The sequence below is a fragment of the Typha latifolia genome, chromosome 5 (genome assembly GCF_019914945.1).
Source record: "Typha latifolia isolate L0001 chromosome 5, TyphaL0001v2, whole genome shotgun sequence".
In the NCBI taxonomy this organism is placed as follows: Eukaryota; Viridiplantae; Streptophyta; class Magnoliopsida; order Poales; family Typhaceae; genus Typha; species Typha latifolia.
In genome coordinates this window covers 13,188,183-13,205,032 of record NC_133090.1, presented here as the reverse complement: position 1 = coordinate 13,205,032, position 16,850 = coordinate 13,188,183, and the positions used below count along the sequence as shown (strand labels likewise).

The 16,850-nt window shown below is 39.7% G+C and overlaps 3 protein-coding genes and 1 long non-coding RNA gene across 14 annotated transcripts; 2 read left to right on the top strand and 2 right to left on the bottom strand.

The window, feature by feature from the left end:
* Positions 1–407: 407 nt before the first annotated feature.
* On the bottom strand, positions 408–3,598 carry LOC140788796 (uncharacterized). Of its 2 annotated transcripts, XM_073138255.1 has the most exons (4): positions 3,164–3,575; positions 2,138–2,404; positions 744–972; positions 408–582 (listed from the first exon to the last, which is right to left on the bottom strand). In XM_073138255.1, the coding sequence occupies exons 1-3, from the start codon at positions 3,359–3,361 to the stop codon at positions 853–855; spliced, it is 585 nt and encodes a 194-aa protein (XP_072994356.1). In that variant the 5' UTR covers positions 3,362–3,575; the 3' UTR covers positions 408–582; positions 744–852. The 2 variants fall into 2 exon arrangements, with proteins under 2 accessions (XP_072994356.1, XP_072994355.1); XM_073138254.1 differs by having other exon boundaries at positions 408–972; positions 3,164–3,598.
* Positions 3,599–4,905: 1,307 nt separating this feature from the next.
* Positions 4,906–5,475, bottom strand: LOC140789167 (ethylene-responsive transcription factor 4-like). Its single transcript, XM_073138774.1, has one exon. It carries the CDS (start codon positions 5,473–5,475, stop codon positions 4,906–4,908), a length of 570 nt encoding a protein of 189 aa, XP_072994875.1.
* A 510-nt stretch (positions 5,476–5,985) lies between these two features.
* Positions 5,986–9,778, top strand: LOC140789371 (uncharacterized). 2 transcript variants are annotated; one of them, XR_012109165.1, is made up of 8 exons: positions 5,986–6,474; positions 7,375–7,620; positions 7,929–8,173; positions 8,311–8,422; positions 8,556–8,647; positions 8,721–8,850; positions 8,944–9,325; positions 9,427–9,778. It is a non-coding gene; the product is annotated as an uncharacterized lncRNA (long non-coding RNA). The 2 variants fall into 2 exon arrangements; XR_012109164.1 differs by having other exon boundaries at positions 8,272–8,422.
* Positions 9,779–10,421: 643 nt separating this feature from the next.
* On the top strand, positions 10,422–16,372 carry LOC140789370 (organic cation/carnitine transporter 7-like). Of its 9 annotated transcripts, none has more exons than XR_012109163.1 (7): positions 10,423–10,592; positions 10,967–11,232; positions 12,001–12,238; positions 12,691–13,216; positions 13,317–13,519; positions 14,846–15,427; positions 15,925–16,372. XR_012109163.1 is itself a non-coding variant. In XM_073139042.1 (6 exons), the coding sequence occupies exons 2-6, from the start codon at positions 11,223–11,225 to the stop codon at positions 15,068–15,070; spliced, it is 1,206 nt and encodes a 401-aa protein (XP_072995143.1). In that variant the 5' UTR covers positions 10,422–10,583; positions 10,967–11,222; the 3' UTR covers positions 15,071–15,542. The 9 variants fall into 9 exon arrangements, 5 of the variants coding, with proteins under 5 accessions (XP_072995143.1, XP_072995142.1, XP_072995139.1 ...); XR_012109159.1 differs by having other exon boundaries at positions 15,920–16,372; XR_012109160.1 differs by having other exon boundaries at positions 15,904–16,372.
* Positions 16,373–16,850: the final 478 nt, after the last annotated feature.

The following is a 16,850-nucleotide window of genomic DNA, read 5'->3' as shown; positions in this document are numbered from 1 at the left end:
AATATCCAATTTGATCTGCATCCGATTTTTTTTTTTTCTAAAAAACTTTCTTTCTTCATATTCGGATCCTATAAATTATTTTTATTCGTATCTAATCTGATTTAGGTCAGGTCAGACCTAATCCGATCCGCCTCTAATCGGATATAAGTTGATCCATTTTCACCCCTATGATTGTGCGGACTGATTTAATTGAGCCATCCTTAAGTTGTTATTATTTCCAAAAAAGAAAAGAACTAGTCTCAAAAGTTGATATTCAACGGAAGAATTCATGGCTCATGTGCAGGCTAGACATAATTTCATCTGAATGAAATCATTTCATTTTTCACATATATGTAATAAGCAGTACACATAAGTAAAGAATTACAATATTTAGTTAGAAAAATTATATTAGTCAAAAACTCTATATATTTTAAAAAAATACAGGCTAAAATGCAGATGATGATACGCAAAATGTTGCATGTCTTATTACACACTACACTACTTTACATCGAGTCACACCCTTCAATCTCTCACCCACTGTCGGCAGAAGAAGACCATAGCTCAGGCAAACAATTTCTCAGACTCCTCTGAAGCATCTTGAACCTGCAAGTGATTAGCATAGTTTATTTTATATATATTTAAATAGCATGACATGCGGAAGAAATATAAGTTTTACATCCTTCATCATAAAGGTTGTCAAATAGAAGAGTAAAACGTATCTAGGCAATCCTCCATACAACTTGTAAATAGATGTAGTTCTCCACCTTGTAAAAGAAAAGGTGACATTAGCACAAGATTTGGCTGAGCAAAATGATAAATCACAGTACAGCTATCTCAAAGCTTCCATCTAACAAGTCAATTATCAATCTCACACTAGAACCTAGAAGGGTTCGTTGGGATCCTTATAGCTCCAGCACCTGGCATTACCGCTGTGCGTTTTTGTCTTAGATATACAACTGATCCACTTATAAGTAGCAATCCCACCATAATCACCTGCCAACAAGAAAAGTTGATGATTCTACTTAGATGAGCCACAAGAGATAGAAGGAACAATATTATGTGTCTGAGTTTATCCAAACTCCAGAGCAAAGAAAAGATTACAATAGTAGGTCATATCAGGAACATATATCCAAGCTGTTTAAAATTTGGGTCCAAATGAGAGAATCCACATCTCAACAGTTCGTCGGTTTCATCTTGATATCTCGGAGTGACCTCAGTTTAATTGCTTCCCCTCAGATTGCAATACAATATATACATATCACCAGTCAAAATTTTCCATCAAGAGTACATCAATACATCCTGAGATGTCACAGAAAATTAAAGACCCTCCCTCTGCTAGATGTTAAATCTTAAGGCATATAAATAATTGCTAGGGTGACATTGATTATTGAACAATTTTCCAATATTGACCATATTCTAGTCATTTTGTTTTGACATTTAGCTGAGATATATTTTGGTGCATTTCAAGAGTTGGCATCCTTCTTGACTAAGGTATCGTTCATCTTACTGGGTTCCAACCTATATAAACCTAAATCTTGGTTTCAAATACCTTGACTATTCAATAATGAGATACCACTAACTTGCCAACCTATTTAAGAAAAATACAAGATAAAATAGGATAGTTTCAATGACATAATAATAAAACAAGAAAGGGGCATAACTAAGGCTGCCAAATTTAAGGACCTCGTTTTACTCTCTCTCCTCAATTTACCACATACTAAACTGGCATTCCAAACCCTGTTCCTTTTGCCCTAAGCTTATTAAATTTAAAAGTTAAAACATAAACAAGAATAGTCTAACTATATACCTTTCAGAAAGTGATGAGCTAAAAACTTACATATTTCACCATTTCCATTACAGTAGGTAGTACCTAAATTGTTCACTTGGATTTGCTATTTCTTGACAGACCATTCAATTTCTTAGTCAAGAAATTTAAGTAAGAAAATTTAAGACTTAGTTGTTCTGTTTAATTGTTAAAGAGTTGGCAATAACATGATAACAAAAACCAAAGTTCAGCAACACCATTTATATAGAGTAAACAAAGCTTAGTTTCAGCAAACCATATAAAGTAACAAAATTATGCATATATATGAGTACTGCCATAAAAGAAAGTGTATATAAACTATAAAAGGTTCTGCGGTTGAAGCAATTCCAGTACCTCAAAACCAAGGAAAGACAACTTTTCTTCATCATCAACTGGAACACAGCTCCTATAAGTTATGTAGCTCTGTTTCCCACTGGGTGAATTATCTAACAATTTTCTCCATTTGTAGTTGCTTATTGCTTTGAGTAACGGTTCTGGCTTTTCAAGAGATGATAGTTGTCTTCGTTTGTGATTAGTTCCTTCTTTTCCACCATCTTGCGCTTCAACACATTTCAAAGGCAATCGATAGCCAGTTTCACTGCAGCGATACTTCTCATCATTCTACAATAAATTTCTTCAGCAATTGAGTAAACAGAAGCAAGCAGCACTTTACTCAAGATACATCTGTTAAAAAGAAGTGGTGTAATAAATTATGTAACAAACACTTTTATTGGTATAGTTGGTATTTCAGGTTCAAATTTGAAACACCACAATTACGTCTTTCCTCCATTAGGAAATATCTTATACTCATAATGTGAAAAATATTAGTGAGATAGTTAACATAATTCCACATGTACGTAATTGTCACCTTTTTACATTGTGGATTCTTTGTGTCAAAAATTTTGTTGTTGTAGTGTAATTAGGTGATTATCTCAATTTAAACACGCTAATAAATTATCAACTAGCCTAATATTTTATCCAAAATCCTCTCTTTTGCAAAGGCAGCTTATCATATTACACCAACTTCAGCAAGATTGACATAAGACTCGAGTCATTGTTATATCAAAAAATGAAGCAATGCCGCTGTCTAAAATCTAAATCTAGCAGATGCAAGAACACAATTCCCAACTGATCTCTAAAAATGTGAATAAATCCTGTTAGATGAAATGTCTAAGAAAGAGCAGGGCCATATTTCCTCGACAATCTCAGTCCCTGTCATACCTGTTCGGCTGTTCCGTATTCAAGCCGGGATAGCATCGGGGGATAACGGATCAGAAATCAAAGAGCAAAAACAAGTAATTCCAACTTGGGATAAAACAATCCGAATTTCCTTTGAAAAGAAATCGCAGAAGTGAATGGAGAATCGGAGAAAGGTGATACCTTTTCGGAGTACTGGCAAGAAAGGCAAGGGCCGGAGGGAGAACAATGGAAGGAAGCATTCCCCTGCGTCTCCGTGAAGCCCAAGAGCGTTCTCCCTCCTCCTGCTCCTTGTCTATCCAATTCGCCTTTCGTCGAAGGAAGAGAGCAGCATAAGACCATGGCAAGCCCTAAAAACCACTTCGTTCTCCGCCACATCATCTCTCTCTCTCTCTCTCTCTCTCTCTCTCTCTCTCTCTCTCTCTCTCTCTCTCTCTCTCTCTCCTCTTCTTCTCTGTCTTCGATCTCAAACCTCTGCACGAAATCGAGGTTGAGCCTTTCGGGATCGAGGAGTGGAAGAGAAGAGGGAGTCAAATCGGCGATGGCATCTGACGGTGGCCAATTGGTTTCGAAGAAGAAAGCAAGGGAATTTTGCATGTACACCCTTGAACAGTTCTTATTTGCATGTTTATCCCTGTTTGGTTGGTTCATTTGAATATTTCTGTAAAATAGGTTTCTCTTTTTAATGTATTAAAGAAATAAGTGAGTTTCGGAATAGGTTACACTGCTTTCGGAATAGGTTTATCTTTCAATCTTTGCATAATCCACGTGTCATCTATATCACCATTGCATGTCACCGCACGTATCAGGGTCCCCCTGTAGTCCTCTGTTCTCCCCGCTCTCCATTACTCTGTTCCAACTCCAGGGGAGAAGACCCGACTCCTAATGCAAATAGCAACTTAGACAACAAGCTCTTCAAACCAAGAGGATAGCAGAAGAAGAGAAGTTCAAGTAGTTTTCCAACACCCACGGCATCCATCTTTGGAAGAGGACGCAGCTGTACTGTGCTCAACTGCGTAATCTCGAAGGACTTCTCCAATTCCTTCAAAGCCGTCTGCCTCTGTTTCCAATCTGTTTCTTGTTCCTTTCCCATCGCTCTCAGTGCAATTATGAACTTAAATTGCTATTTCTATGTAATCAGAGAGAAAGAGAGAATCATAATTTAATTTGCCAGTTATTTCTTGCAGGCTTACAGGAGTAGCAGGAAGGCATCTTATCCTACAGAGAAGGCGAAGGAGAGGACAGACGAAGTGACGGAGACGGCGGAGGAGGGGGTGAGACGAGTTGTGGAGATGGGCGGAAGGATGGGGGATAAGGCGGAGGAGACGGTGCGAGAAACGTGGGATGCGGCGAAGGAGACGGCGGAGAGCGTCCTCGGGAGAACAAGCCGACGCTGGATCCAGAGACGATGGAAGAGGTGGACGAGGAGGAGGAGAAGAGAAGGACACGAGACGGGATGCATGGGCCTTAGGGTGGTATATTGCAAGAAAAGGCGCAACTTTGTCTTTTCCTTGAGAGTACACTGCTTTGAATCGTAATTCGCTATTATTACTATATCCATCAATAATACCCGAAAACTCAATGCTTACACGTAAACCTTCTCTTGTTAGAGCTCTAATGATATCTAACTCATGGAACAAAATGAAGCTGCTGATAAGTTAGCAAATAGAAGTAATTGTATATATATTATGAATGTTTACACCAACATTAAGGATAAATCAGATAACAAACATCTGGAAAAAAAAACGTAAAATATTCTTCATCTCTTATGAGATACCGCATATTCTCCGCGTGCTAGAAACAAAAAATAAAAATTGCAGTTTCTTATTTACATCTCGTAGTTTTTTTCTTTGTCACCGCCAAAGGTCGTGATTTTAAGAAAAACGTATAAAAGAGGCGAATCATTAGTTCGCTGTCAACCTCGATCAAGCCAACTCCGGCGGCGGCGGAAGGTTGAGATCGATCTGGATGCGAGCTGGCGGCGGCGGAAGATCCACTACGACCGACGACGAATCCGAGTCGCTCTGGGCCCCGCCTAACTCGAGGCACCTGAAGCCCGCGAAACTAGATGACCTCACAGGCCGATCCATCGGCAGGCGGCGGCAGTCAGCCACCCACTTCTCCGATCCGGCGATCGGATCCTTCGCCGCCCCGTGGCGGAGCCCGAGGTCGAGCGACGGGACGCGGCTCGAGGACTCGATCGTGCTGCTGCTCGGCGTTCCGGGGGAGACGGGGGATGCGGCAGGGGCAGCTGCGATGGAGGGGGAGATGGGGAAGTTGGTTTTGGCTCGGTGGCCGCGGAATCGGAGGGCGGCGGCGTCGTAGGCCATCGCTGCCGCCTCGGGGGTGTCGAAGGTGCCGAGCCAGACGCGGCACTTCTTCGCCGGGTCGCGTATCTCCGACGCGTACCTCCCCCATGGCCGCTTCCGAACGCCGCGGTACCTGACGCCGATCCCGGCGGCCGCGACGGCGTTGGATTTATCCTTAGTGGCCATCGCACGTATCTTAAAGGTAATCCTCTTCTTCTTCCGCTCACTGTGGTAATTGAGAGACGAGACGAGGAGAGGAAGGTTGGCATTTAATATATATGTGGAGGGGAAGGAATTAGTAGGCGCGGTCTTCGGGCGGTTTGACCGCCCCTTAGCCGCCGCCTCCGCTAGGATCGATACTAATTTGGCTTTTTTGGAAGGATTTGATATATCCACCCCTCTGACTCGTCAAAAAAGAATATATGCACCCTTCTTTTTTTACTTCTTACATGAGAAATGCATGGCGAACTCAAATCGCAACCGTGACACCCTCTCAATTCATTACGAATTGTGATCGTTATTATAATATTACCTCCGATCGTATCAATTGGAGACACGTGCTCTTTTGGGCCGCGGGCTAACGACAAACCTGAGGCGGCGCAGTCTCTTTCCTCGATCCGTCTCGCCCAAACCTTGTTGTACTGATCCGTTGTGTGGATTTTGGACCAAAACTGACAGTGGGCTGGGTTGAGCCTTGGCTTGGGTCTGGCCCATCTCTTTCACTACACGTTAACTTAAACCCTCCCTCTTCTCCTCATGATTCTCAGAGAGAGAGAGAGAGAGAGAGAGAGGTGTTAATGGATCTTCCGCCGGGGAGCTGCGAGGTTCGATGCCGGCGAAACGCTCGAGGTGGAATCCGAGCTGACGGAGTTCATCTGCCCCGACTGCTGGACCCCTCAAGCGCTGCCGCCGGAACTCATGCCGCCGCCTCCGCCACAGCGCCGCCCTGCACTTGCACTTCTCGCCCCCCGAGGCGTCGACCCCGATAAGATACAGCTCCCCTGAGCCGCCTGCAAGGCCCTCCGCCGCGTCGCCTGCCCCAAGTGCGGCGTCGACCAGTCCAAGCTCAGGGAGCTGGAGGGCTCGACGAACTCCGCATCTGCCGCTGCTGTCATTACCGCGATTCTGATGCCTCTATATGAGTCGCGGCTGACCCTGCCTCCTCCACCCGTGGAGGTCGATGAGGTGCGATATTTTGTGTTGGTTGTGTTTAATTGCGATTAGTTTCCGTGGTCCAAGAAATGTTAGTTTAATTGATCAGATGTGGCTTGCAGGAAGTTTTGAGAAATCAACAGAGAACAGTAGGAAAGAAAAGTGTTTGCCCCATATCTGTAATAGAACCTTAAACATTTTCTTATGAAGCACTTTTAGTAATAGAAGAGAATGAATTGCTTATGAACTAGTTTAATTGAATAGATGCAATCTAATAAAAATATCTTGCTCTTGCTCTTTTTAGGAGCTTCAGGAAGCTAGAAAATCATACTTAAAAGAGACATGTACATAGGGGTGGCAATCCGGTTGGGTTTGTTGGCTTCTGGTTGGGTCGGGCCAGGATAGTGCTAACACGAAAACAACCAGTTTAATAAACAGGTTAAACTTTTTAAATACAAATAAATCTGAATTTCAACCGGGTAACCAACTCGATAAATCTGTTTACCGAATAACATGATAACATGTTAACCCGTTTCTTATATTTTTAACCTGATAACACATTAAATAACACGACCCGGTAAACACGATTATCCCTTTATAAATTATAAGACATTTTACTAACATAATATTTCTAATCTGCTAAACAAATAAGCACGATTATACAGCAAACTTTAACAACCAAATTAATCAATAGTTCACAACATTAATCACCATATTGTACACTTATGTAATCAATTACAACATTAGGAATGACTTTTTCTCAAAAAAGAGGAGAGGAGAAAACTCAAACAACAACTAAATATTTTAGTTATAGTGAGTTCTGAAGGAAAACTTTGCAAGCCAGACCAAGGCAGCATCATTCCTCTTCAATACCATGTATGTTTCTGCTCGCCAATTTCATATGATATAACATCTTCGGTTGATCATTTTCAGAACCTCCACAACAGCTGCTATCAATGCTATACCAGCGACTTCAATGCTATAATACTTTGTATCCTGCACAAATTGCGCCTGCCCTTGCTCAACCGAGCACCAATTTGGCACATCAGCGCAAGGTACCTTGTTCAACCTCTGAAGAGTCATCTCAGCTTAATGTATTCGAACCAGCTGTTGGCGAGGGCCAGCAAAAGTCGGTCCAGTTGCAGCCTTCTCAGCATCACGATGACTCAGATACTAGTAGTAAGTTTTACTGTGTTGTTGCATACTTACATGGCTTTTGTTTTGGCACCTAATAAGGTGGACATGCTTTCTGATTTTAGTGTTCTCTTCTTATAATTCAAAGAGCCATACCAGCTAGTTAATCAGTTGAGGATTTGGCGTTTAAAACTTTAAATATATTTTTCTTATGTTTGCATCTCTCTACTGGTAAGTTTGTATAGCTTATGTATGGGTTCATGTCATTATGAAGTTGTCTTATTGCATAATTAAGGTGTAGAATGTCCTTATACTCGTGGAAAGGATATCCTAATTAGCTTTACATCAAGTAGCTTCTGGAAGGAAATGCAAGAAGAAACACGGCCCAACACTGTGCCTTAAAAGTGTGGAGCAGGCATGAAGGTGATCTCATACATGTCAACTTCAACAGTGTGGGCCAACCTGTTGGAAAAGAAGCAACTACCTTGCGTAGCTTCTTGGCACCATTGCACGGGGTGGGAAATTGGCACCTCTTATTTATGTTGATTGGAGAGCTCTGCCAGATGAGAACAAGGACATAATGTGGCAAGTTGTCCAGGTACTTGACAAATGTTCTTTATCTTTTGTCCCCTCTCCTCTTCCCATATTACTTCCTATCTGATGATATAATTGGTTTGATGTATAATGTATTCAAAGTTTGACATTGACCCGTCTCATCAAACTTGAGTCTTAAAGTCTCTAGGCAAAAAATGGAAGGATTGGAAGTCTGACTTAAAACATGATCATTATGATACTCATGAGACAGATGAAGATCGTCTGGCTGATAGAGATTTGCGAGTCCTTGCAGGTCAGTGGCCAATTCTAGTCACATTTTGGAGATCTGAAGAGGGGAAGATGCTGCATATACATGCTGAAAATGAATAATCCTGATGTATTATTCCTCTTTTGTGTCAATGGAAAATTGGATTTTTCGTGTACAGGCAAGGAGCTCTACAAAGAAAGCTAACCAAAAATATTAAAGACTACCCATGTTGCTGGCACAAAGAGCTTTGCGCAGATACGTGAAGAGGAGGTAATTTTGCTTGTGTTATGTACTTTGTTTGTTCATATCATTGTGCAATAAGTTTTTATTTACACAAGGATAGAGATTGAGGAAACCTAAAAAGGAGGCAACATGAGATGAGGTATACATATTGACTCATACGCGCAAGGATGGGAGGCCCATGGATGAGGCATCATCGGATGCAATCGTGCGTGTGAAAACGTTTAAACTTTGTAAATCCCATCATCTTCCTCCAATTTACTGTTAAATACAATTATACAATTACTTGATCAATTACATTACCTGAATACTTGGCCCAATCACAGTCACGTCTTAGTCAATGCGCTGGTCAGCAATCAGAAAGCTCACAAAGCAGCACTATCTGAGAGGACATCTTCTCCCAAGTCATGGGAGATGACAGAAGTGGCCATGTGCGAACATATGGGCTGGGTCCCTCTCCCACTGATATATGGGGTGAAAGACGAAGCCATCACCAGTCTCTGAGGATGACCGCAGAGGTTAAAAGGTTAGCTGAAAAGGAGGTATCCTCCATGAGGGACAAAATGTTAGACTTGGAGCTAAAGTATAAGAGATGCAAGACAAAATGGCTAGTGTGCAGACGAAAGTTTATGAGATGCATAGAATGCTCCACGGTAAACAGCACTTAACTGAAGTAGCTGCACCATCAGAGCTTTAGCTACTGGGCAGGTAACATCTTAGTAATTCTTATTATTTTGTTTTCTGAGGAATTTCAATAACTCAGTTGTTTTTGCTATTCTTTTTTTTCTTTTTTTTTTGAGTTCTAACAGGATGTCCATTCCCTCAGCAGTCAGCACTCCAGAGGATTCATTTTGACCACTTGCCTACTTAGCATCAGCAGATCATCTGGCTTCTTTCAATAAACTAACCCAGTAATTCTCTTAGATTGAAGGTCTTTGTGTCGTCAATAATGCAAATGTTCGTGGCAAGACCGGAATTTTGGGAGGCTTTCATCTAGTTACAAAGATGGGATTCACTTCTCAAATCCTTCTGTAATGTATCTTCTGGTTATGAATCCGACTAGTCTTGCATATTGCTTTGGATCGACAGGAATTTGGCATTGTAATCAAAACGTTGTGTTTTCTAATTCTGTGTAAATGGGAAGAATGTTCTATCTAATTATGATTTATGGAGCAGGATTCAGTATCCATATCCTTGTTTGCGGTATATATCTAATGTGGGTCCAAATCATCTTCTGATCAGCATTGGGACTTACTTTGTGTTCCAATTTTTCTATCCTTGGGTTTTTTTTTCTGAAAAAATGATCAAAACTTCTTAAATTTTGACTTTCCAGCCAATCAAGAGCTGCCAAGAATACAACCAGCAGAAAATTATCAAATTATTTTAGGAAGAGCATCATAACTTCAAATATTAAGGGCTTCGAATTCATCCCTAGGTTATTGTGCTATTAGGCCAAGCAACTTTCGCTATGCCCATGATTAATTTTGGTTAATCAACTTAATTAGATAAGAACAAAATAGTACAACTCTAGTCTTTGTTTGATATCATATGCCCAAGGCGAAGATGTTGGTATTTGGAGCGGAGAAGACTAAGCTAGGGTTTATTCGTTTTTTAACTTAGATTAACTAATACTTACGATTTGCCGTCCCCTTATTTTTGGCAACAGAATAAACTTTGAAGGGATTTTTTTCTTTCACAAAGGCCCATCCTGAAGGGCTAACTTTGCAAATATCTGATGATATTTGGGGTTAATTGTAAATAAACCTAAAGAAAGTGAGATCGTTCCATTCAAGTAGGAGATTTGCTGTACCCTGTCTTGTCTTATATCCCATGATTCCCTTCTCGAATTCCTTCTCCCATTCTATTCTTCCCCTGCTTTGTTATTGCTGCAAATTAGTTTAAGGGTTGCTTCGATCCACCGTGAAAGAGTGAGCAATACCGAAAGAACGAGCAAGAAGGCTGATAGGTATCAGAGGTTTGTCCCCCAAAATCTCTTCTATTTCAGGTCAAAGTCTCTTCTTTGATGCCCCTCTTCTTTCGTATTAGAGGATTCATAACAAATGAATATAGAAAGCAGATCGCTTGCCGCTTGATCGGTCAGAACTATGATTAGGGTTTTGTTTGGTTTCAAATTTTCTATAGTATGCTAGGTTTGGATTTGAATTTGGGCGGTTGGAGTTTATTTTGACAACCTATACTGTTATTAAGTTGTAATGAAGAGATTTTTTTTTTTCAATAGTGGCTAAAAGTACACAGATTTATGAAATGAGATAAGCTTTTAACTTGCTTTTTGATGAGTGTCATACAGTTAAGGTCGATCTCTTTCTGATGTTTGTTTAGGTTTTGCAGATGAATGGAGAATCTACTTACACTGTGGATGAGGCACTCATTTCAATGGGATTTGGGAAGTTCCAAGCATTTGTGCTTGCTTACTCAGGGATGGCTAAGATTTCGGAAGCAATGGAGATGATGCTTCTGTCGTTTGTCGGGCCTTCCGTTCAATCAGAGTGGGAGCTATCTTCTCACCAGGAGAGCCTCATCACGAGTGTCGTCTTTGTTGGGATGCTAGTAGGAGCTTATTCCTGGGGAATAGTTTCGGACAACTATGGGAGAAGGCAGGTCCTTTTTTGCTACCTTTGGATATCTACAGGGTTTTCACATTTATTCCTGCCTCTTAACATTTATGCTCTTTTCATTTCTTGTTCTTCCACTTTCTGAGAAGTTTGTGATCCTTAAGTCTTGGTAAATGCACTTGATACTCAAGCACGATCATATGAGGAAAGGAATTGCTGATCTTGATTTTCACATTGTACGACGCATTGATAAAAATTCTGCAAACCTAAAACTGTGAGATAATATGAGGAAAGGAATTGCTGATCTTGATTTTCACATTGTACGACACATTGATAGAAATTCTGCAAACCTAAAACTGGAGATCCTCTGGTTGCATTCACATCGTACTTGTATTGAAACCATGTAGTGCTTACAATTTCTTTTCAATAGCTTATTCAGCTAGAACTGGGTGATCTTTAAGTTTAAAGTTAGACATTACACAAGTAAGTCACAAAAAGCCAAGAGGAGTGTCATTGGTTCTATTAAAGTCTTCTTACTTTAATTGTATTGTAATAATCTGAATTTTATGAGAATAATGCAGGAATACATATGCATGTGTTGGGATCAGTTGTCAATGGTTGTTACATACTCACATAATTATTTAGGGATTTTCACTTTTTCATACTATAATGCCCCTGCATTTACCTTGTGCGAAAAACAAATTCCACATGAATGCAATGTAACAGTATTCTTATTATTTTATCATGCCACTGTGAATTATGTGCTCCTATAAATATTAATAATATGCATTTGGTGTGCTACCTTTCCAGGGTCGGATTCAACTTTACAGCCCTGGTGACTGGTGCAGCCGGTTTTCTCAGTGCCTTTGCTCCAAATTATTTGACCTTGATTGCTCTGAGATTTATTGTTGGCATTGGATTGGGAGGTGGGCCTGTGCTTGCTTCTTGGTTTCTTGAGTTCATTCCTGCTCCAAACAGAGGAACTTGGATGGTTATTTTTTCAGCCTTTTGGACTATTGGCACAATACTGGAAGCTTCACTTGCTTGGGTATATTGTGACTTTCTATACGCTCTCTAATTTGTTTCAAATAGTTCTGCTTCAAATTTAATTCTCTACCTTTATTGGCGACAACTCGCCTAAAATGATACAAGTTAGACATGGTATAGATGCCTTAAAACAGAATTCATGGCTTTCTCAGGATGAATGAGTCAATTCTGGAGACAACTACAGAACTACTCATTGTATATTCTAAAGGAGTTAAATTACTTGAATTTTGACTAACAATCTCGCAAAAGCTTGTGAGTCCTAGGGTTTTAAAACTGAAAAGCTCAACTTCTTGCTTGTATTAAATAAGCTAATATCAGAGGTTGCTTTAGTATGATACTTGTACTAACTAAAATGCGATTGGAATTTGTCTGCAATTCCTACAACATCCCATATGTCCCTCTGGATTCTAGTTTCTACTTCTTTTAAGAACTTCTTTATGTTTAATTTTGTAGTCTGTGATGCCAACATTTGGCTGGAGGTGGTTGCTAGTGTTTTCATCTTTACCGTCTTTTGCTCTGCTCCTCTTCTATCCTGTCACACTTGAGTCACCAAGATATCTGTGCATGAAAGGCAGAATCACTGATGCAGTTCATGTTTTGGAGAAAATGGCCAGAGTGAACCATGTAAAGCTCCCACCTGGCAGACTTATTTCTGATCACAAAATCGAGCTGGATGAAATTATTGATTCCTCGGAAGCCACACAACTAGTTACAGCTAGGAAGGGGGTTGTTGATTATGTTGCGGAATCTGAAATCGGGGGCATCAATGCTATTTTAAAGCTTTTATCTCCAAATTTAATCAGATCAACTCTTCTTCTTTGGATGGTTTTCTTTGGGCATGCATTTTTGTACTATGGTGTTGTTTTACTTACTGCTGAATTAAGTAACGGGAATAGGATATGCGGACCTGAAGAGGTGCGAACAAGCCATACAAATGAAATCAGCCTGTACAAAAATATATTTATTACAAGCTTTGGCGGTATGTTTGATAAGCGTATTAACTTATAGTTCTTTGGAAGATGCATTTGGTAATTCATATGCAATTTCCCAGTACTAAGACTTTTTCTTATTTCACTCAGAGATTCCAGGGCTTCTTCTATCGGCTGCGGTTGTGGATAAGATTGGTCGCAAGCTTTCAATGTCATATATGCTTTATATAAGTTGTTTTTGCTTAGCTCCTCTTGCATTTCATCAGACAGAAGTATTAACAACAGTCTGCTTGTTCAGTGCTCGGGTTTGTATTTCCTCAAGTTTTACCATCCTACACATTTATGCACCAGAGGTCAGTAAGAGAATCTTATAATATTTTTCAATGCCATTGTTTTTGTTTTCTACATTTTTGGTGTTCTTGAAGACATTTAATTTGTGGTTATAGTATGACTGAATCTGGATAGAAAAATAATATCTTAGGACCTGCATGCATTTAGAAGAGTTCCACTGCCACTTGGTCGGACCCTTTTGTTTAACTAAAATTATTGTCATCGAGGTGACATGACACAGAGTGGTGGGTAATTGAGAGGTAATTCATGACGGGCAGGATTCACTGTCCAATGCTCGGCAATTGCTTGATTCAATGAGGGTGCATTTTGGGGTGGGTGGGTGGGGGTGGGGTGGGGTGGGGTGGGTGAGGGGATAGGAACAGGGGAATCAAATATCACTTCTTTCCCATCATTCACCTACCTTGGAGAGGAAGAGAGGTTCTTTTGCTCAGCCATGCCACGCTAGTCCATTGAACTTAGAAACCTCTGAAGAGGCCTGCGTACCTAAACTGGTGATTAGGTATCAATATATGAAAACCAGGGACTCATTTGAAACCATAGGTGTGAAATTGTGAATGCTGTACTAGTTGAAGTTTATGAACTCATTTTGGTACCATAGGAGGCATGTTTCCTGGTTCTGTTTCTTTGGATGTGTAAAATGCTGATCTATCAACAGTCATTGCACTAAAGTGAGTTATCTTTCTGTGTGTGGAGATAATAATATGCTCTAGCATGCAATGATGGAAAAACATAACATGGCCTTTGATCAGTAGTGCTATAGAAATCTACAATTTATTCATACTTGTGTAAATTAAGTGCTGAGTAAAATGAAAAGTAAAAGTGAAACGAGTAGCTTGCTAGTTCACAAGGTCCAGGCTGCATCCAGCGCATTGTCACGGACTTGCTTAGTCCCTGACAGCATGCATGCCAGAATAGACGAAGGACAACTGGTATAAAAAAAATCATAATGTACCAATAACTAGATTATGCAAGGTCAGTATAGTATACATCCACCCTTCTTGGATAAATACTTGTATTTCCATTTTCTTCAATTTCATATAGTGGGGAAAGGGTCACAGGCATCTTATCAGAATAAAATTGTCTCTAGAGCAACAGCCTTTTGTTTTCCCTACCCAGCACTCATTACTCCAACTCTAGTTATTCTACGCATCATTTTGCGGTATATCTTGTATAACAAACAAGATTTGGTTGCTTGTTTTCTGGCAAACTTTTTTACTACTCCTTAATGGATAATGTGATATTGTACTGAACCCATGCTTCTAGATCTAAAAGCATCTGCTATCTATAATTCAACTTTTTTCTGACAATGTCATTTTTATCCTTTTTAGATATACCCCACCTCAGTTAGGGCTACAGGTGTTGGGTTTGCAAGCTCAATTGCAAGGTTTGGCGGGATCTTATGCCCCCTCGTGGCTGTCAGTTTGGTACATGGCTGTCATGAGACCATTGCAGTTTTTTTATTTGAGCTCGTAATGCTCCTTTCAGGGGTGACTGTATCATTCTTTCCCCTTGAAACAAGTGGTCGTAGATTGAGTGATCATATCTCAATTTGAGACAAGAAATGCTGGCGACATCATTTTCTCGGTATTATGACTCTAAAGTATTATGACCTTTATAATTCTCACTCTTCAGTATGATGTATTCAGTTTGTAAGGATTGTACGATGTCAATCCTTGACATCAGAGCAACTGCCTTGTGCTACTGAATCTTGACCGGTGATTCATTAGCACTGGAGTTATCTGCAGCATGGGTTCGCAAGAGAAGCTTTGAACAAGGAGGCCATGTTCTTTCACTGGTCCAGTCATACGGCGGGTCATTTGTTGTAACCTTTTGACTTTTCTTCACTTGTGTTTAACTGCAAAGTTGATGCTTACACCAAGAATGTGGATTTAAAGGGCAGTGGGAAGCAGGTGGGTGCCTATTGTACTGGCATTCTGCAAGAGTTTTTATTTTTCCCTACCTGTTGAGACTGCTGTGAAATATATCCACTTATATATAAATTTCCTTTAGAAGAGGTTTGGAATATTTTCTTTGTGGTTAATATATAGTTCATGCAATTTGCTCTAAGAGTAGTGAAATGATTGCTCTCTCCTATCAATATGAAGTTGTTGAATAGTATAAATCTGCGTGCTCTTCTTCTTTCTCTTAGTTTCCATTGCATTGCTACAAATTCAACATTCTGCATTCATGAAAAGTTAACGACGTCATATATTTCTGCATCACTTCTGCGATAGCCTTAATGAAACATTGAAAAAGTTGTGTTTAACTTCTGACTTCATCTCTGATGTATGTGTATTCCATATTTAACACTGCATTGAGACTAGAGTGAAGTACCCAGGGGGTAATGGTTTATAAATCATATCTTCTTTAAGGCTTAAATTGACAGGAAGAGTATTTAACAGAACAGCAAGCTCAGACATGGGGTATTGGAGCCGACTGTTCATGGGGATATGTGACTGTTATCTGATCTGCAACATGGTAATCTTCTTCGTTGGCCATGAAATCATCATGCTTTGCTTCAAGCAATGGATCCTGTGGACCTGACGCCTGCAATGTTGACATTATCAAGCATGCAAGGTTAAAGACTGAGTGCTGTACCTAATGTCATTGTAAGCACTAAGCAGCAGTTGCAGCAGCTAACAGTAACAGACCACCAGCAGCAAAGAGGATCTCATGTCTGCGGCATGCACAGTTGACTCATAAAAATTCTTATGCTTCTAGTGATAAAAATTTGCAATTGCAATGATCTTGGAGTTATAAAAATAAATGTTACTTTGAAACTTTGCAAACTGTCACAGGTAAGATTATGACCTGTATTTAGGACACAATTTTTGCATGATCTTCACAATTAGGCATTCTTTTGGTCAAAATTTTGATAGTCTAGTTTTGTTTTCTGCCAGAAATTATCTATGAGATCTAGCAAATGTTGCAATAAAAAATGGTAATTACATACATATGGCTCATGGGGTCTTCTGATACGTAAACATATACCCACCTAGAACTAGAAGTTGTACACGATTTTGTATTCTAAGTATATCCAGAATAACTTTATCTATACTTATAAAGTGTAATATAAAAATCACTTTTTAATTTATAATTTTTTTTTTCAATAATTATGATGAGTTCATCTTGGCATCTACTTTAATTAAGTGGCTGTTAAAAGATATTTTCTTAATTTTTAATTGAAAAAAAAAGAAATAAAACTTTTGTTTACATTAATACCTCATATTTAATCAAACGGCCTCACTATTTTTGTAAATGCTCCCAATCATTAAATATTACACCACACCACATATGATATCCTACTCATCGAACATAATTTTTTATTTGTAT